Source organism: Rhagoletis pomonella, unplaced genomic scaffold, assembly GCF_013731165.1.
Source record: "Rhagoletis pomonella isolate Grant_MI unplaced genomic scaffold, Rhpom_1.0 Rhpom_scaffold_00004, whole genome shotgun sequence".
NCBI classification, from domain to species: Eukaryota; Metazoa; Arthropoda; class Insecta; order Diptera; family Tephritidae; genus Rhagoletis; species Rhagoletis pomonella.
This window is the reverse complement of record NW_023458558.1, coordinates 43526410-43547492: the sequence shown is the minus strand read 5'-3', so window position 1 is coordinate 43547492 and position 21083 is coordinate 43526410. Positions and strand designations below refer to the sequence as shown.

Sequence of the window (21083 nt, the reverse complement as noted above, 5' to 3'; positions counted from 1 at the left end):
CTGGTTAACACTAATTCACAGTCATATATCGTTGCCAACTTTACATGGACTCAGTAAGCATGGACTCAGTAACGTCGATAACGATATTTGACCGGAGATAAGTGTTAGCCAGACATTAAGAAACTGGCCCAAGACTCTGAAACTTCTGTACGGCTAGTCAAAAAGTTATTTAAAGATTGAGTACTAGAAGACCGTCGCACAAAGTCCAAAGGGAACGTTTTATAAAAATCCTCTTTTTTTCAAATTTATATCTATTCCGCTAACAGTCGATTGCCGTCAGATCAAGATCTTCATCCCACGCACTTCTTTCTGCTTGCTGGCTATGGAAAGTGCTCTCTTGAGTTTCCGCAATGTTCCACAGCTCGTCATCTTCATCGGCGTTCATTACTTGTGTCGTATCATTGGCACCACGCTTCATCGGCTTACGTATGCTAGCATTAGCTGCTTTCTTTGATGTACGATTTCCCATCAAAATTTGACTTTCCTCGAAATACTGATTCGGATGGTTTATTGCCATATCCCCTGGGGATTCATGCATTATTTGGAAATATTTGCCACATGCTAACTGATAGTGACCCTTTGTAGCATACGTCATAATCTCTTGAACATGTGCTGAAGATAAACCGTAAGATGTGAGCTTCATTTTTAACAGACTTGGATCACTTGATTTATAGGGACAACCACGGCAATCATCTTGAACTGGATTTTCTTGGATAATTTTAAGGCAAGAGTAGGGCACATAACTGATCATTGAACCCTTTTTGCCATAATTATGATAAATATTGTATTCATAACGCTTTGCGAATTGTTCCGCATCGATTTTCTTAGTAAATTCCTCACGAAAGAACCGCAGGCTATCTTCCAACGTTACGCCAATACCTTTTAGAAAAAGGCCATACTGCATTCTACCGCCATGCTTAAGATGGTGATGGGTTCGTAAATGCTCATGGCAAGTGCGCATGCAGATCGGGAATGACTTTTTGGAAAGCTGATCTAGTGATTCAGGCGGCACATTTCCTTCTTTGCTAAGCGCATAATCTTTTCCTGTGTATGATGTATGTAGCGATTTAAGCAAGTGAAATATGCGCTCATCTGTCTCTACTTCACGAATAAGCTTTTGTGCAGATTGCAATCCATGTTCAATTTCGTTAAGCTGCAGCACCGCTATAATTGAGACAAAGTCTTGCGTGTTGACATATGCAAAACCATCCTTAAGATAACAGCGCCGAGTGCGCACCAAATCTAACACTTGTGTAAATGGTACTTTATAAAAGTCCAGTAATTCAATCTTGGAAACACTCTGACCAACTGTACTCTCATAGAGACCATCTTTTACTGCGTCTTTCTGCGATTCGGAAAGCGGCGTATACTCCAATTTATTTAGGTCCAGAAAATGTTTGATATCAGTGCTGCTCATAGATGAAAATTTGTATTTAAACAGCTCCATTTCTCGCGTCAGGAACCAACTATAAAGTTATGATTAAAAGTGAAGTTAAATTGAATATAGTTGAACTCACCGCTTTAACTCCTCTGTGCGACAGTAAGCCAAACGTAGTATAAAATGTGAAATGTAATCACGTCGCCTTGCCTGTAATTCCAACTCATACTTGGTGCTATTCGCTGTCGAATTAGCGCTACTGTTTGTACAAAGACGCAAGTAGCCCTTAAGACCTTCGCGGTTAAGCTCTGCGTTCACCGATTCCTTCCATTCATCTGATAGAAAACGTAGATTTTTAGAAGTCGCCTGTTCAAGAATTCGTAGAACTTTGAGGCGTTCCAACGCCAGATCCTCGAAGTCATGTATTTTGATGTCTTCCGTTGGCGGAAAACGGTATAGTGCAACATTGTGCGGGTATTGTGCTTCGAGATTCTCAAACTGAGGCTTACGGTCTAGACGTGGTCGCGTTTTGCGGCGAAAATCCATTGCAGGAAATGCTTATTTTATTATTTTATGCAATATATTAAAATGTTATAACTTTCGCGAGTCTTCTCTAGTAAAATTGGCGCGCACTTTTGACTAGGAATGCCGGAAAAACATCGATGCAATGAAAATATCGATGTTTTGCTTCGATACATCGAAAATTTTACACTCGATGTATAATATCGATGCATCGATGTTTTTTGAAAACTGACATCTCTAGTATATTGAACCGTTATTACATTTTAAATTGTAAAAAAAAATTACTTTGATCAAATAATTGAAATGGCTGCAGTTAGAAACATAATTCGCTCAGCTGCAGTAATTTATTTAAAATTTTCTACAATTAAGCGAAGCGCACATTAGCGCGATTCCATCGTTGCGAATTCGGCTGTTAACTTCGAATCCGCAAACGTGCGCACACTTGTGCGATTTTTTCGCGTCGATTTCCGATGTACAATTCACTCAATTTTCCCTTTATTTCGTGTATTTTCGCACTCGGCGTGCCCAAATCGTACAAAATACTATTATTACGAACGTTTTTATTAGTTTTTGTACATTACACGTTTTTTTTTTCTTTGCCTTTATTGCTGTGACACCTTTCTTCTTCTTCTTTGACGCCTTCAAAACGCTGCAAGCCGCGTTTCGAACGCGTCAATAAAGAGGAACATTGAATGTTCGAAAAATTCGCAGCGACGGAATCGTGCAAGTGTGCGCTAGCGCATTAAAATGTATGGGTAGCATTGTTGTAATTTTTGGGCTTGCGGATTCGCAACGAAAGAATCGCGCCAATGTGCGCTTCGCTTTATGCTAATAACTTATTTTGTTGTGAAACATTCACTGAAAAATCCTGTGCAAATCGATGCACCGATGAGACGTACTGCTGCATCGAAAAATATCGATGTACATTTCGATGCATCGAATCAACGAAAATCATATTTGCCACCGGCATCTTTACTTTTGACAACTGATAAATTTGTTTACTTCAGAGGAGTTTCATTCTCCAGCACGGTGTAGCGAAACAATTAGTAGCTCTGATCCAGTACTCCATGAACTTACAGGATTTTACACGAACTTGCAGGAAGTTGCAGGAAAAATGTTCCCATACTCCGAAATCCTCCAAAATCCTGTAAATGAGAGCGACTTTTGGAGAGTTGTGTAGAGAATGAAGTTGCAGGATTTTACCCGAACTTTTTCTTCTGATAATGTCAAGCAATCACTGGTTGACGTTTTTACAGGAAAAATGGTTTTTTTTGTTCCCGTACTTTTTGTTGTTACTCCCTTTTAACTCTCACTTCAGAGAGTAATTTTGCTGTTTGACAGTTTTACAGGATTTTTCACGAAAAGTATTGGATCAGAGCTAGTCTGTTCCTTTGAACTTCGGACTAAAACATGTGGAACTGTCAAATTACAATTTTACGCTCTCAAATGAGAGTAAAACGAGAACAGATGCAGAAGTGCATGGGAACGCAAAAAGCACTATTTCCTGTAAAAACGTCAGTCGGTTTGTTTACATGTGATTTGTACAACACTGATTTAGCTGAAATATCACTAAATAATTATTGAAATCTATACATATTCAAACATTTCGTTGTTTACTTCCATTTTTTTACAAATATAAGGTACTTTGCTTTCACCGCTGTTTGTTTTAGCTTGCACATGCAAATTAGCTGATCGTTTGACACTTTTCATGAACTTACAGGAAAAAAAACTCCGGACTAAATCCTGTAACTTCTGACTAGGAACAGTTGCTCAGTTACTCTCTCAAAAGTGTTCCCACTTACAGGTTTTATGTCAATAGGAACGACTTCCTGTAAGTTCTGACTAAATCCTGTAAACCGGACTGCTATTGGAACAGACTAAATATGTATTCTATCATTCTTGTCTTTTAATGCCACATTTGTGGATAGTAAGAAGAAGAAAAATTAAAGTTAAAATACCTAAGAATCCGTTAACGCTGCGTTTACATTCGACAGTTTGAGACAAGACAATTGAGAATATGTATTAGTTGTCAAATTGTTGTGTAGAAGGCCCTACACATGGATCGGATCATGCCTGGGCTCGAATTGTGAGTCGTGAAAGAGCAAGTCCTCATGCAAAAATGCATATTTCGGATTACAACAGTCGTGAACGTACTGTTTGTCTCCTAATTCCATGAATCAAAGACTACACATTACGCAATCAGCCATCGTTGCATTTATAATCGAATTTCAGAAAAAAGTTTGTGCGTTTTTTCGGTCTGCCAAAAAAAGTTAAAAGTGGGTTCAAATGCCGTGCCGATAATATGCGATTGTAAAACACTCTGAATCATGAAAACCATATTTTATGAACACTTTTCGCTTATACCCCTTCCAGACACGTAAGGTCTGCTCGGTTCGTAGGGGAAGGAGGTGAGAAGAGAGGGGAAAAGTACATTCTTCTCACCTTCTTCGCCTACGAACGAGCAGACTTGAAATCAAGACTTGATGGGCCTGAAAAAGGTCTTATTGTCATCAAGTTTCACTTATTATATTTTATAATAAATACTAATATAATCGCACTCAATCACCGTGCCTTTTTCCTTTTCCTTGTTTTTTCTCATTTTTAAAGCGCAGTTACCAACGGACGTGAAAACAGAGAACGTGTCAACTGACACGATCTATCTTATGGGATCTGCGTGTTAACAAAACCTCACCACCGCATGACCGTGACGTAGACGTTGCTTCTCTCTTTCTATCAACAGAAAACTTGGTATGTTTCTACGTACTTCTACGGTACGCTACGTACACGTTCGTGGGTAACCGCGCTCTGAGGCAGTTGTTAAAAACGCTCAGAAATATGCTTTTTTCATTCTTTTCCGATTGCCTGGTCTTGTTAGTTGGTCCATGTCGTAATTCGGTATACGACAAGAATGATAGAATACAAGAATGCGCATTCCCGCGGGTGATGACGTCACGTTCGTAATAAATAGAGGAGATGGAGGAGACAAAAAAGGCGGCGGCCGCCATTTGTAAACAAATCGTAGTTGTGTTCATCTACTTTTTGAACAGAAAATTGAAGATCGAAGAAAAATTTAATATTACGCCCACAAATAGCGAAATAAAGATGAATAATGAAACACTAAGCCAGTAGAAACTAGTAACGCGAGTTCTTGGCAAATTGTTTCTGAATTTTTTTTTATAGTTAAAAATGTTCATTAACAAATACTAGTAATAATTATTAGTAACTAACTATTCATACGAGAACAAACTTATCGCGGACTATTCTATGCTGAGGTCACACGAACAGCTGATTCTGTCAAATTCGCCAAACCAAATTAGCGGTACTGCTGAATGCGCCACCTCTGTCTCTTTACATCGTGGGTATACGAGAGGAGCAGTACGTTCACGGCTGTTATAATCCGAAATATGAGTTTTTTCGTGACGAGTTACTCGTTCACGACTGTTACGATTCGTTCTTTTAAATGGCGCAGCAACGTGGACGATTTCGATCAGAGAAGCCATTTGGGGCTTGGGACGAAATTATATTTATTTATTTATTACAGTTATTTGACCTATATACATTCACGTATATACATTTGAATTATGTATTGCAATATATAATAAAAGTAAAGTTAAAATTAATGCTTAAAATAAGTTCACCTGTTACACTTTTCCTTCTAAGCTATATAAAAGTTTATGTATATTTAACTAAGATAACATATTCTCGATGCTGTTGGACTGGACGTGATTCTAAGCAGTACCGTAAATATATCACGTACGATATGCGGTCTAAAAGTGTAATTTCCAGAGCCGCCACAACTGGGCGGTTGGAAAGGACTAGTTTCCAAGCTGCCTCTTATAAACTTCTCTGCCGGTAGGCGATCTGAATGGACGAAATTCAGAGTCGCGCTATTTGATCGGACGGGAAGGACTAGTTTCCATGCCGACCTTCGTATTTCATACATTATGGGTGATCTGAATGGACTAGATCCAGAGTCATCCAGATAGTACGTATGGAAGGGACTAGTTTCCATGCCGGACCTTTCTATCTAATAGTCAATGTTCTACAGTCATCAAATAGCAACCTTTTGAAGGTACCAACGTTTTCACAATTTTTTATTTGAGCTGGAAGTTCATTGTAACATTTTAATCCATTAAAAAGGATATTCTTCTTATCTATTTACGTTTTATACAGCGGCATCCTGAAGCTATCATTTCCCCTGAGTAAATACGAATGGGTTTCACTATTATGTCGTAGGATATCACTCAGATAATCTGGAAGTCTAGCTTGTTTTATGTTAAACACGAATTTCATAGCGTGATAGAAAATTTGCTGTTTCATGCTCAGCCACGCTTGTTCAAGATAAATCGCATAGCCCTATTTTGCATTTTTTGAAGGTTATCTATTTGTGTGTCGCTTACTATAAAAAAAGATTGTTGGACAGTATATGAAATGTGGTTCAACTATAAATCTGTAGACCAGATTCTTATACCTCCTTCCTAAGTACTTACATGATCTTTTCATGAGACCAATTTTTTTTACCAATTTTTGCTATTGTGTAGTCAATATCTTCCTCAAATTTTAACTTTTCATCGATATATATATACAGTATATTTTGCTTAGCTGCACATCCTTCTTTGCACGAAAAACTTGTGCACGTAACCAAAAAAGGCACTTAAGCGAATTTTCTTTACTACTTCAATGAGGAAGGTATCCGAATCCCTATGAAACCAAATATTGGCGGAGCACTTACCATGTAGAAATTACTGCAAGCGAAATTTTTACCGATTGCTATCTAATTATCTATATAACTACATAAATTGATAGCCGTTTTCGTTGTTCTGCGAGATGAGCAAAATAGGGCCAGTGCAGGTAAACGTAATACTTTCATTGATAATTGATACTAGTCGCACAATTTTTAAGGCAGGTATCGCCAATGTGCAGGTATGTTGAATGCATCTATCGGAGAAGTTTCCTTATAAATTTTAAAAATAATGCCTCTGATGCGCATTTTGGGGTAGGTATCTTAAATGTGCACTTAAGCATAGAGGCAGTAAAGCAAAATATACTGTACCTAGATATTTAATGATTCTCATTTTCTCAATTACTTCATCTTTAATTTTTAAACTGCAATTATCGGAGCTAACGTTAGCTGTTCTAGATATGACCATAAACTTTGTCTTGTCCACATTTAATTGCAGTCTGTTTACGCACAACAATTTATACAAACAATGAAGGTCTTCTTGCATTTTAATCATTGCATTGGGTAGATTACTGTCACTGAGGGTTATGAGGGTACCGTCAGCGAACAATTTTACCTTACAATACTTCAATACTGAGTTTATGTCGTTGATATAAATATTAAAGAGTATTGGAGCTAACACCGACCCTTGTGGTAGACCAATATCTACTGCTACGTTTGTGGATAGAGCTGTGCCAATCACCGTTTGTTGCTTCCTATCAGAAAGAAAACTACGGAACCATGTAAGTTCGATGCTATCTAGACCAATATATTCGAGTTTTTTTAGCATTATTTCTCTGTCGATCGTCTCGAAGGCTCTTTTAAGGTCCACAAACACCGCCAACATAGTTTTCTTGGAATTTAGGCCCTCCTTCCATTGTGATAAGATCAAGTTTAGAGCTGTTTCGCATGAGTGATTAGCCCTAAAACCTGACTGCTCCTTAATGAGTATTTTATTTGACTCAATATAGTTGAATAGTTGATTTTTTACAACCGTTTCCAGTATTTTTTCTAAGTTGGGAAGGTTGTTTATTGGCCTGAGCTCCTCCGATTTTATGGTGTTTTTGACCTTTTTTATTGGGACAATGGTCGAAGTTTTCATTACGCAAGAACTATGGGCTGAGTTTCTCGAAGCAGTGTCGGTTTTGCCATATTTTATAATTCCAGGGCTGATGAAGTAATGAAGTTTCAAACTTGCCTTTAAGGTCAGCAGGAAAAAATAAGTAAATGCGAATTCTTTTAATTTTTTTCACTCCGTTTTAATATAGGGTGTATAAATAAATTATATACATTTGTACATATGTACATTTCAGCTTGCACTAAAATTATTATTAATTTATAGTATTTATATGTATCAATATAGTTGTATGTAGTATATGTAAGATGTGCTTAATTAGCTACTTAAATTTAATTAAACTGTGATAGTGACAAGAACAGAAGTGTTTATAGTTAAACAAATACATACATACAATAAGTTTAATTTTTTATATTTCAAAATACGTAAATATGTACTGTATTTATATGTATGTACATATGCATGTGTGTTTGTATGGGTAAGCAAATTTGCTGTGATGTTTGGTTAGCTCTTTTTTCGGTTGATCTATGTATGTACAAACATAGGCCTACATTTTGGGGGAAAAATACGGCTATTGTGTGTATGTGTGTGTGTGCAGAGGGAAAAACTTAAAACAGTTTTATAAGTAAGAGTTTGGCATTAAAATAAATATTCGCTCGCTAAATATTACATTGTTTAATATAGTGTTACATACATAAGAGTTTATTTCTTGTACGTTTTTGTTGTTGTTGCTATTTTGTATTTTGTACAAATTATGCTAAGCAAGGGATGTTTTAACTAAATAATCTGTTAGTTTTATGTATGTACCTACATATGTACATATGTCTGCATACTCTTATTTCCAACAAAATTTACGCTTTAAACTATGTATATTTTATAGTATTGGTCATCTTAACTAAATTTTATGCCTTCATAAATTACGCTAAGAATTAATTAATTCACTCAACATTATGCTTTTATTTATTTCTCTTTCATTTGTTTTAAAAAAATCAACGCCCGCAAACGAATGTTGGGCTCGGCTCTTCTACGGCTTTTTTAAGTAAGTAAGCCCAGTGACTTAGAAGGAAATAAAAAAAATAAAGATAAAAAAAAAATTATCGCGAAAGAAAAAATCTGGGTACTGATTTTCGTAAAATGGCACTCGCACCATTTTGCGTGAATTTTATGTTTATTACGCTAAAAATAACACATGAATGCCAAAATAATTTCAAAAAAAATTTTGGGCCTTTGAATGCGAATTTGTTTATCTAACTCACTCTTAAATTGAATATTATAAATAACTGCTTGGTCATAATTTTTTGCGAGTAAACATTTTATTAATTTAAAATATTAAAAAAAAAATAAATAAATATAAGCTTTCAAATATAAACTTCATATTATGAATGTACATGAATTTTAGCCGTAAGCGTAGGCAAATGCATGATTATAATTTCTCACTGACGCAGTCTCAATGCGTTAGTTTTTTTCAATTTTTCTCAAAGGGTATAAAGGTAAAATATTAAAAAAAAATGTTTTTCTCAAACGTAGTCGATTTTAATTTTATAATATGCTTCGTTTTTGTTGGTGCAATGCGACATTTAACGTCTACGTTTACTAATTGTAAATATGCCGATTTTTATACAAATATTTCATATATGTATGTGTACATATCTAACGGTCAGAAATTTTCTGGTGTTTTTTGGTTTTTACAAATTTTTCCATGTGCTCGCAGTATTTACGTATTAAGTTTAGTAGGCATGGTGTCATTTCGATCGGTTATTCGCTCGATCGGTATATGTACATATATACTAGTGTACATATGTATTTACAAATACAAATGTAATCTTTAGGTAGGTACGCTCGCTATATTGTACACTTAAAAATTATTCACAGCTTTTTTCAAAGTGTTTGCGTTGTTCAGTTTTTTATTTATCTTATTTTTCTATTTTTTTAACTTTCATTTTACTACTAGTGAATCTTCAGTGTTTTTGTTTTTAAAATTATTACTAGTCGCCTCAATCACTGGTCGACATTGCCATTACTACATTATTCTCCTGATCCATCGCTATTGGCAAGGGCAAATTGCTGTTGTTGTTGTTGGGCGCCAAAGCGGCAACCGCTGGCGCTGCCGTTCCTGCTATCGCCAGCGCCGTATTTGTTGATTCACTGACAACTGTGGCAGTGGCTGCGCTCTCATCAGCTACTTCGCGTATTGACATGCACGATTGCGATTGCCGTATCGGTGCGAAGGTGGACCGCAGGTTGAGTCGCAGTTTGGCGGGCGAATGGCGCCTCGGCATAGCGGTGGGAGTGCAACAGAGGAAGGGTGATTGTGCGGCAGATAAAGCAGTCGATGGTGAAGTCGGCGTCGAGGCTGAAGATGAGGTGCATGAGGAGGCGGAGAGCGATGACGACGAGGCCGAAGATGAGCAGGAGGCCTCCACCGAAGTGCAATGCGATAGCAGAGTTGCGGGCGTGCCTGTGGGCGGTGGCCATGTTAGCCGCAACGCTTGACTATTGCTGCTGCTGCTGCTGCTGCTATGGCTGCTCAGTGTGCTGCGCGCATCCTCGAACAGGTCATCACTGGCATCATCATCGCCGGCGCACAGTTTGCGCTTGGCGTCGGTAGGCCGCTTGCGTAAAAGCGACGCATCGGTCTCATCTACATCTACATTCTGGCTAAATTCGACTTGACTAGATGTTGGGGTGGTGGGTGTGGTGGCCGCCGTAGGTGTGGCCGGCTTCAAAACGCCACTCGTGCGTAAGCTTTGTTCCAGCTCCAGCAGCTGGCCCATGAAGTTGAGATTGGGCGAAATGATGGGTCGCGCCCCCTTGACCAACTTGTAAGCCTCGAAGAGCGAAAGTGATTTGTAGCGCATGACATAGGCGATAGCGATAGTGGCGCTGCGCGAAATACCCGCATGACAGTGTAGCAGTACGCGTGAACCGGTTTTGCGTGCATCCTCTGTGAAAAAACAAAAGAGAGAAAAAGTGTAAATTAGAATTATGCAACAGCTATTTTGGTACATTATTTTATAGTACAACAAAAACTACATATGAGGGCGAGTTGCCCGCTATCGTTGAGTGGAGTCATGTTCGCTGTGCGCAAAGTTTGTGATCGATGAACGCTTATCAAAAACTTCTTCTTTCAAACGCGATATATTTTTAAATCTATGCCATCATCTTTGTAACACAAAAGCCAGTGATGATCTAAGCGTTCACCTCTAGAGTACGAGTATTATCAGCTACATTTCACTACTACTATACATAACAGATTGCACAAACACAGTAAACGTTTGTATTGTATTTATCTACGACGCATGCAGTATATGTACCAATACACTCAACCACATGTACAAAAGTAGATATGAGGCATTCTTTATCAACTGAAGCCTCGCTCTCTCCAAAATTTGTTCAGGGTAAAAAAAAAATCAGTTATTGTGTTGAAAATTCGGTAAAAAGATTTAATTTTAGGTCCATTCTTATCTCTTCTGACTAAAATCAGAAAAGTGTCAAAATGCAAGAGCATAAAATGCGCTCACTAAAAGAGTATAAAAAGAAAAAGTAAAGGAACGCAAAAAAAAACAAATTTTTAGTCCAAAGAATGGCAAAAACAAAACTAATGTCAAATAAAAATGGAAATGTATGTACAAAACACATTCAAATTCACACAAGCACAAGCACAATAAACACTTACGGGTACTATATCAAATATTTTTTGCCTCCTTCCATTTCACTTTTTTTTAGTTTTAAGATTATTCTCACTTTTCGTTTATTCTTTAACTTCCGTTAATTTAAATTTAGTTGGTTTGAGACTTTTCAAGATTTTGCCAGCAAAAATTCTTCTGACTAAATCTTTTAACTTTGGACTGAAGAGAGTCAGTTGTTCTCTCATTTCTGCTGTTATTTTCAAGTTAAGAAAAGCTTTTTGGACTAAATCTGACTACTTCGGACTATTTCTAACTATTTATGGGAGATAAGGAACGCAACTTGCAAATCATGAGTGTCGTTTTTTGAAAACTAATATGGCCGACAAAATTTTGAAAAATTATTGAATTCGCTTAAAATACTATGTTACTCGGGGGTTTTTGAGCCGTTGAACACGAAATTTTGAAAATTCAAAATTTTTCATTGCTTAATTCATTTACTCTCTTCTCTATCCAAAATTGGTTGAGGAAAAAAATCAGACATGGTATTGAAAATTCGGTAAAAATATTTACTTTTCAATTTTTTGGATTGTGTAAAAAGTTACGAGGGAATTCCATAAATTCTTAAAAACTTTTCTGCCATAAAGAATTAAAAAAAAACCATTCATCATTTAATATAGAAGAGAAGCGGGCTTTGGTTGACGAAGAATGCCTCGTATGTAGGTGTAGGTACGTATGTATGTCCTTAAATGCTACATACTTACATAAAAGCATTTAAAACGCTATTATCTTAAATGAGTAAGTAAAATATTTTACTGATTAGATTCGTTTTTTAAGAGCTATTAGCTGTTGTTTATCACCAAAACACTGCCAACCAACGTCAACTTAAAACTGCAGCCATTTTATATTTCATATATACATACATACCTACTTATAAGGCTACAAAAATTAAGCTTATTGAAAAAAATAAAATATTTAAGGAAAACATATTTTTGCATAATAACTAATTTTCAATCATCGGAGGCCATTCACTTAAAGGATAACAGTTGCATGATATATACGGAGCCCTAACCGCTAACATAACGTAAGCGACAATTTTTTTTTTCATTTTCTTTTTGACGCAGAAATACATCCTTTTGTGCTATACGCGTATATTCGAAAAAAATATACCATACAAATTGACTTGCCCTAATGTACATACATATATATTTTTTTACTAAAAAAATGGTTTTGAGTGATGAAAATCTTTATTTCGAGCTTTACATTTTTTTTTTCAATTAAGCGGAGATATCCGTTAAGTGGATGCCGCCAGTTTTGATACACATTTGTGCCCATTTTATCGCATTTTCCATGATTTTCCGCAAGATTATTTCCGGTGATAACTGTTCGCTTTGCTGTCGAATATTCTCCTTAAGGGCTGCGATTGTCTGAGACTTGTTGGCATAAATCCGCGGTTTCACGTAGCCACAAAGAAAGCAGTGATTAAGAAGAAGGGGGATTAATTTTGTACTACCTTGTACGTACTATGTATCTAGTTTTCATATTTCGTTTAAATTGTACCAAATTACGTACGAAATATGTATGTATGTACGCACATATGAAAATTACACTCGTACCAGTTTCTGCACGTCATCCCCACCAAGGTACTTCTACAACACGAGCAATTCAGTAGTGGACTATAATAAGTATTAGACCCAATTAGACTAGGCAGTCACGCACTTTTGTGAGTCATCTTCATTGAAATCCAATGAAGAAAATAAAAAGTTATCAATACCAACAAGCTATTGAGCTACAATGGATATAATTTAAGTACTTGCTTTCTTACTATTATCGTCGTACATATGTACCCTTGTGGGCACCCGATTGACAAATAGGCAGGCATGTATTTGTGTACATATGTTCATTTGCCAATCGGGTGAGCACTGTTTATTGTAATGCCCCTAATTTCCTAAATGGCAAAACTCGCATTTATTAAGCAGTTGGGAAAATATTACATATTATATTTTTCCATTCTAATCTTTGTTTGAAGTCCATCTATCTGCTTTTCTATTGCCTATCAACTAGTTCACAAACTGTTATAATTAATTGACAAGGCACAATGGCGTATGTTTGTTAATACGTAATGACTCAGTAGACGCTGACAGTTAGCATCTATCAAAAACACTATTTTGCCCTTGAAATCCATTCAGCATTTCAGTACAATGCACTAGGTATGTATGTATATTCACTTAGCATGTTTTCAAGGTTAGGCGTGTTTGATAAGAAACTATATAGTAAATTCAGCGTATGCTCGAGATACATATATTTACATACATATGTATTTAAATATGTACAACCGTTTACTTCTTGAAAATAAGACTATAAACAACGAAACGAAAAACTCCGCTGCGTATACGTACTCTGTAACATAAGCCCACCAGTGATCGGACTCTAAAAAATTTGTGTGGTCGAATCTGGAACAAAAATTTGGTAGATTTCAAAAAATGTGATAAATCTAAGGTTTTGGACCAAACTAAAAAAATTCTGCAAGCTTTCACCTAAATTGCAAACATTTTAATTAGAATCTAAAAATAATAATTTTAGTATAATAAAGTGCACGATTGAAGTTGCTAAAAATTGCGTTGAGTTTTGGCAATTTTTTTCCTTGACAGTGTAAAGCAGTTCCTTCCATATCAAGATAATTTTCGAGCATATTTTGAAAGATTTCTGCAACCTTGCGCAGTGCTGCCAGCTTTTCTTTTTATCACATCACGATGTACACGATTTTGACAATTCTCAAGTTAAAGTAAACAACGCTTCAGAAACTTTAGATGCACTGAAATTTGCTAATACTTTCACAAAAATCGCCGTTTTTTAACATTTTCGCTCCTCGTTTTTTTTATAAATTATATATTTTGCAATTTAACACAATAAAACCACGTTTCCTGTCGAAAAATTGAATATTGACAAACATTTACTATTTTACAGTTTATTTCATCCTCCCATTCTACCTGCTGTTAGTGTATAGTGTTGGAAAATTTTTGCTCTTAAAATTTAGAAAATTATGTCGAGCAAAAATAAAACTACTAAAAACGCAAATATGTGGTAGATTTCAGACCTTGTGTGGTAGATGCTCAAGAAAGCGGCAGATCTACCACAATGTGGTAGAAGTCCGATCACTGGAGTCCACGTGATATGCTGCATATTTCAAGGAGCACTTCCTATTTAGCCAGCGGATAAATATGAAGGCAATTACGTGATCTAAGTTTAAACTGGCTCTTAAAAATGAGCACCACACCTGGCTTTTTTATATTTTTAACATAAAAACCCGATATCTACCATAAACATGAGCGAAATTCCAAAATAAGTCTTTTTTTTTTAATTAAGTTTTCTATATTAAAATTCTTAAAAAATACGCGCATGTACATATGTATATCGTGATTTTAAGGCTGGCACTATCCGTGTTTCCGATATCCGGATAACCGTTTGGAAACTCGTGTATACGTATTAAATGCGGATATCCGGATATTCGATTAATATCCGTTAATTTTGCTATCCGAAAATCCGGTTAATATACGTCAATTTTTTTATGCGGATATCGGTTAATAACCGGATTTTCCGATTTTTTTAATCAGATAACCGAATATTCGGATTATCCGCATATTCGGATTTTTTAATCATTCAAATATCCGGATATTTCAAAAATCCGTATAGAATCATCAGCCATATGTGAAATAGTTGCATATTTACATACGTACACGAAAATACGATTATTTTAAGTAAGTAAGACTTAGTAATACACAAAAATATTTACGTTATCATATCTACTTTCATTTAAATCGTCGATAAACCGAAAATCAGGTGCATACGTATTTTAACAGTTGTGTATGTATGTACAGAAAAAAGCCCAGTGGACAAAATCAGAAAAAAAGAGACTTCCTTTTTCGGAACTTATAAAGCAAACGGTCTTCCGCGCTCGAACAAAGCAGCAAAGCTCTGTTTTTTGTATCGTATGGTTACATTAGAAGATGGAAATGAGCGAAATTGTTTCCCTTATTTGAACTCTGGTGCTTTGAAACATACACCTTCCCGTCTGCCTTCGAATGGTAGTGTTATAAGATATTTTAATACCGCTACCAAATAGAAATTCGTATTGGGCGTTTATTTAGAAGCGAATAGTTTTAAACCTTTATCACACATTTTTCATATAATCCATTTGCGTTCGTATCGAATTCGGATAACTAATCAATAAAACCAATGCAGGCAATAGTATAGATATGAAATTTGCTTTGTGGTTTTGAATGTATATATATTTTTACGTACAATATAATGAATGTTATGCACGAAAGTAGTCTAAATAAAAATACGTTCTTTGGATAATAAGTATTTGTTAGTGAGATAGTGAAATAATATCACTTCTTTACACTGACGTATGTAGGGCCGTAAATATTATACTATAAAGTACTAACGCTATATACATACGTAAATAAGTATGTACTGTGACATGTGACATATACTGATATAAATATAATTATATTTTAAAGATATTAGATAATTGTGAAATTCCCAAGACTTAATGGCGCTTCGAATTGATAGAAAAAGTTAGTAAAATGTATACAGTATATAAATCGTATATCGATTATAATTTACGAAATCTAACCTTTTTAAGTAATCTTATCAGTAATATTGCGTCAATAGCGCTTGCATATTTAAAAAAAAAAAACATTTCTGTTATTCTTTGATGCCATTACTTTCACTGATCATACATATGTATGCACATATTTAAGTATTGTGCAGCAGTGGATAATAGATGGAATATAGTTCTGTGACTTAGCTGCCGTTATTAATTATTATAATTATAATTATAATTATAATTACAAGCGAAATTAATATTGATATCTATGAGAGTGAATCCAGAACTGGATTCTAATAAAAGTAGCTAACTTTCCAAAATTGCAGTTAGACGTGTAGATTTCATCAGTTTTCCGCCAACTTCTTCATGATCCAATGATAGGAATGGTTTAGACCCACTAAGCAAGGAAGGTACCAAATAGAAATGTGATGATTTTTTTTATCTTAAATATAGAATCTGATAAGCACTTCTATCTAAGTTTTCGGAGAAAAACCAGCTACAATTAAAAAGAAAGTGCAGTTTAAAGGGCAGTTTTGGCAACTGCCTTACAACTCCCCCCTCCAGTCTTTTGAAAGACAAAAGTCTTCAGCAACTTCTGGAAAGCTCTTTCCTGTTTTACGAAAGTTTAATTGAAAGATCTGCTAGCAAAGGGGTTTTAGCGTTATTATGTTTGTCTTATGTCAATAAGTTTCCTAAAACTTAAATAAGATTAAAAAAAATTATATTTTTTTATCTTTAAAACAATAAAAACTAAAAATTAAATAATAAGAATTAAAAGGAAAGTCGAATCAAAATTGCAAAAATAGATTAAAAATTTCAAAGTTAAAAATTTTTTTTTTAACAATAAAATCAATAAATTAAATGGAAATGAAATTAATAAAAGAAAAGGATTAACCAAAAAAGAAAATAGGTTCCTAACAATTACGCTAATGAACTTAATTTATATTTTTTTCTCTTTAAAACAATAAAAACTAAAAATGAAATAACAATGATTAGAAGGAAAGTAAAAACAAAATAGAAAAAGGATAGAAAAATTCAGACTAAATTTTATTTTTATTTTTTTTAAATAAAATCAGAAAATTATATCAAAATGAAATTAATAAAAGAAAAAAATAGACAAAAAGCACAATAAGTTCCTAAAAATTACGTTAATGAACTTAATTCATTAATTTAATTTTTCTTGTTTTAATTTCATTTTCTTTTAATCAGCTGATTTTATTGTTTTAAAAATATTTTTTTTTTACTTTTAGGCATTCGTTTTTTTTATCTATTTTCGTTTTTTTTAATAATTATATGATTTTTAACGCAAAAAAAAAAAAATTAAAACAAAAATATTTAAATGAAAGAAATACAAGTAATTTTTAAGCAAAAAAGAAAACCGACTTTAAATCTCATATACAAATTTAAGATTATCGTTAATTTCTTCATGATCCAATGATCGGATTTAAACCAAATTAATATGGGACCACCTGTGAGGTAAAAAAAAAATTATATCGGTTAACGTAGTTTAAAGTTATGCGCTAACATACATAAAAAAAATCCGAAGAATTGATAACCTTCTCCTTTTTTGTGAAGTCGGTTAAATATAAGGTATGTTCCTTAAATATCGAAGAAAAAGAAAATCTTTTTAAAGCAATAAAATATCAAAAATAGAAAGATATTTCAACTAGAAATTTAAAAACACAAAAAAAAGAAAAAAAATATTTAAAACAACAAAATCTTTAAATTAAAAGAAAATTATATTAACAAATGAAAAAAAATAACTCCCTAGAAATTAACTGAAATTAAAAACGAATATTTTTTTCTACTTTAAACAATCAAATGTAGAAATCAAATAAAAAATTTGTATAAAGATCAAATGAAATAAAAAAAATATTCCAGTATCTTTCTTTTTAGGACAAAGAAATCTAGTAATTAAAAAAAAAGTAAAATAAGAAAAGAAAACAAAAAATTAAAAAAAAGCAGCGCAAGCAAAATGATATACAAGTGTTTTCTGGCAAAAGTGCTTTTCACCACGAGTGGTGCATGAGAGGGTTTATTCTAAGGCTTTTGTTATTCTAGAACAAACTGTCTTTCATTTGTCTTACGAAAGAATTTTTACTTTCTTAGTCAGAATTTCCCTCTAAGTATAGTATTCAGCTCTCAAGAAAAGCAAAAACTGCTAATAAACTACGCTCTCATGAAAATTCTTAGATTTTCTGTTGCATGTTTTAAGCAACTGCGCATATATGCTAAATACTATAGATTTATAGATACTAAAGTGTTGTCCATACATCATGAATCATGGGGCTTGCTCGTAAGTATACTTATTACTTCAAGAAAATTTACAGCTATACAAAAAATTTAGTAAGTACTTGGCATTTTTCTTGGGAGCTGAATAGTAAGCTTTAAGCGTTAAAATCAATTTTACGATTGCTAAAAAGTAAAAAGATTTCCATGGAGATGAACGTTTTTGGGACTCATGGTAAAATTTTAAACACGTGGAGTAAGAAAACAGCTTTTATTTGTTTATTAAGTGAATAATATATTGAATTAAAAATGAGCTCTGAAGTCGATTATCGTGTATCGGACTTTTATTTTTCTTTGTTAAATGTAAATAAAGCACGAAATAATAAAAACAAAAATAATGATATTTGGGTACACGAAAATACAAGTTAGTCAACGACAACACTGTTGTATATTGAAACCTTTTGAGATTGGTTTTATACAAGACATATATATTTATGAACATACATATATACATACGAAAGCTGTACAAACATAAGTTTACTATGTAAAACATGTGAGAAATTGACACAGGTGTTATACCAACCATATTGTAAGATATCTCTTAATAACTTATATATATATATATATATATATACATATATGTACTAATAACATGCATAACTGTCATTTTTTTATAAAGATTCGATCACTTTACAGCTTGTAACTAAGCCTTTAGTGAATTTCACTTTTTTTTTATAAACCGAATCTATACAGAAAAGTAAATGATTACAGAACCTTGTTAAAAGTATTATAAAAACTTTACGCTAAATAGCCTAGAATATGCTAGGACTGTAAAAAAAACCGCTGCTGATAGGAAATGCTCTGTGGATTTTAGTAGGAAACAGCCATTAGTTGCTGGCGCCAAAGTCATTCGTATGCCAATAAGGTCGCGATTAAAGTGCGACACTTTAATTAATATTTGAATCGATTTGTTGAAGTAAGTTTTTTAAAAATAGTGCGATTAAATAATATATGTATGTGTGTACATACATACGTGCAGTACTTATGAAGTTGATGCCGATTTCTAAGAATAGTTTTTTGTTTTGTTTTTAATTGCTTCTATGCTCTACAAGTGTGTAAGTGACGAAAACAATTTCTTCGAAAATCAATGAGATAAGCTGTGGAACAGAATTCGGTAGAAACTGTTGGGGTTTTCCGATTGCATGAGGTGAAATTCTCGTTTATTTCGTGCATTGTTTTGAAGCTAAAAATTTTCCATTTTTAGTATACTAATTAAATTCTAAGATATTATGCACCTACCCAGTGGGAAAAAGTAATGTATGGTAATCGAAAAAATAATCGGTAAAACAGCCGAAAAAATAATCGGTAAAACAGAAATAGAATCTAGAACTCATTAGAAATACATTACGTTATTTATCACGCATGTAATGCATTACCACTTTCCCCACTGGGTATATACGTACATACATATGTATCTGGATGCCAGCTTCTGCGTGAGATAGAATTTCTAAAATTGGCGCTTAGGGGTGCTTCGCTAATAAAGGTGGGTGTTTTCCACCGGGAAATAAAACGGTAAATTCAGAGAGGGAAATTTAGCTGCTTGTGGATCGTGCAGATTAAACGCAATTAATACAAAAACAGGTATAGTTTTCTAGTTAATGTATGTAATCACGAAGAAAAAAATATTTACATTAATTGGAAGTAGGCCCTATGAATTGATTTATGCAAAAAAAATCGCCCAAATCTTTTTTTTAGTTGATCGCACTTTGGATCTTAGTGGGCGACATGTATTTTAAGACTTCAACCAACAAATTTCGCAAAGGTATTAAGATATCAGTGAGCTGTACCGATTTCAAAAATCTAGTTTTTTCATAAATAAAATTAGTTTCTACTTTTAAATAAAATTAGTTTCTACTTTTAAATTCTATCAACGGAATAAAAATAATCAGATTTTTGAGACCAATCTTAAATCGGTCCAGCTCATGTAAATCTTAATCGAAATATCCGATAGAACAACAGTACCGTTTTTTTTTGTGTGGATAGTAAGGTCCCTTAATGACTGACTTTACACTGAAACGGGGCTTGGTGAAAATTGTACAGTAATTTTATTTGCCATTTTTTGAAAATATTTGGTTTTATTTAAATTTTATTAATTTTTAATAAAACTATAGTTCACACTGCAATACAGTCCACTATATACAAAGTTTCTAACTTTGTAATTATTAAAAAGAATTTAAACATTTTTTTTTAAATTTCACACTACATGTTTACCCATAATTTTTAGATTTTCTTTGGCATGCAGTTTTATAGTATTTCTAGCACAAGTTTGAAGTCGCTGAAGAATACCGTTGTTTTTAATATTTTACAGATTTTGCTGGCCAACCCAGAAATGAATGTATGTATCCTAAAAATCACAAATTACAAATATAAATTTTCTAAAGGGCTTGGCGCTAAGGCAGCACTCAATTCATCTACTCATAGACCCAGTCGGAAAAATTAAGAGCGCTTAAAAAAAAGAAAATCTCGCTGGCAAGGCGTCATCAATAATAGCTTCCTTTTAAAAGGTGTATGACAGAATATTCCAATGACTATGGCATGTCTTGAGCAAATTTAAATTCGTGCTGAGCTATTATTTTTTATGTAAATTTCTGAACTCTGGCCACAACGTACAAAAATGGTAAAAAGAATAGAGCGAGGAAGGTCTATGGCTTAAAAAAAAGATCAAAAGTAGGGGATCCTGAAAGTATCTTTTTTCCAATTTTGCTGACTTAATATTTTGGAAATTACGTATGCATGGTAATGAAAAAAATAAATATATATACATATATATATAAATATATGGAACATTCCAGCCCAATGCGGATACCGTTTGGTTTTCGCATCTCCAATTACATATTTTCATAATATTTATATGTTATATT

General features: G+C 33.9%; 2 protein-coding genes across 2 annotated transcripts in view; both read right to left on the bottom strand.

Annotated features, from left to right (window-relative positions):
* Positions 1 to 250: 250 nt before the first annotated feature.
* On the bottom strand, positions 251 to 2088 carry LOC118737601 (DNA primase large subunit). The gene is made up of 2 exons (XM_036468210.1): positions 1518 to 2088; positions 251 to 1466 (listed from the first exon to the last, which is right to left on the bottom strand). Exons 1-2 carry the CDS (start codon positions 1922 to 1924, stop codon positions 260 to 262), a joined length of 1614 nt encoding a protein of 537 aa, XP_036324103.1. The 5' UTR covers positions 1925 to 2088; the 3' UTR covers positions 251 to 259.
* A 6818-nt stretch (positions 2089 to 8906) lies between these two features.
* The window catches only part of LOC118737602 (dual specificity protein phosphatase 15), an 84311-nt gene continuing 72134 nt past the window's right edge, over positions 8907 to 21083 (bottom strand). Inside the window, exon 4 of the mRNA XM_036468211.1 lies at positions 8907 to 10639. Within this exon, the coding sequence (XP_036324104.1) occupies positions 9690 to 10639 (950 nt within the window). The 3' untranslated portion in view covers positions 8907 to 9689. The remainder of the gene's footprint in view (positions 10640 to 21083) is intronic.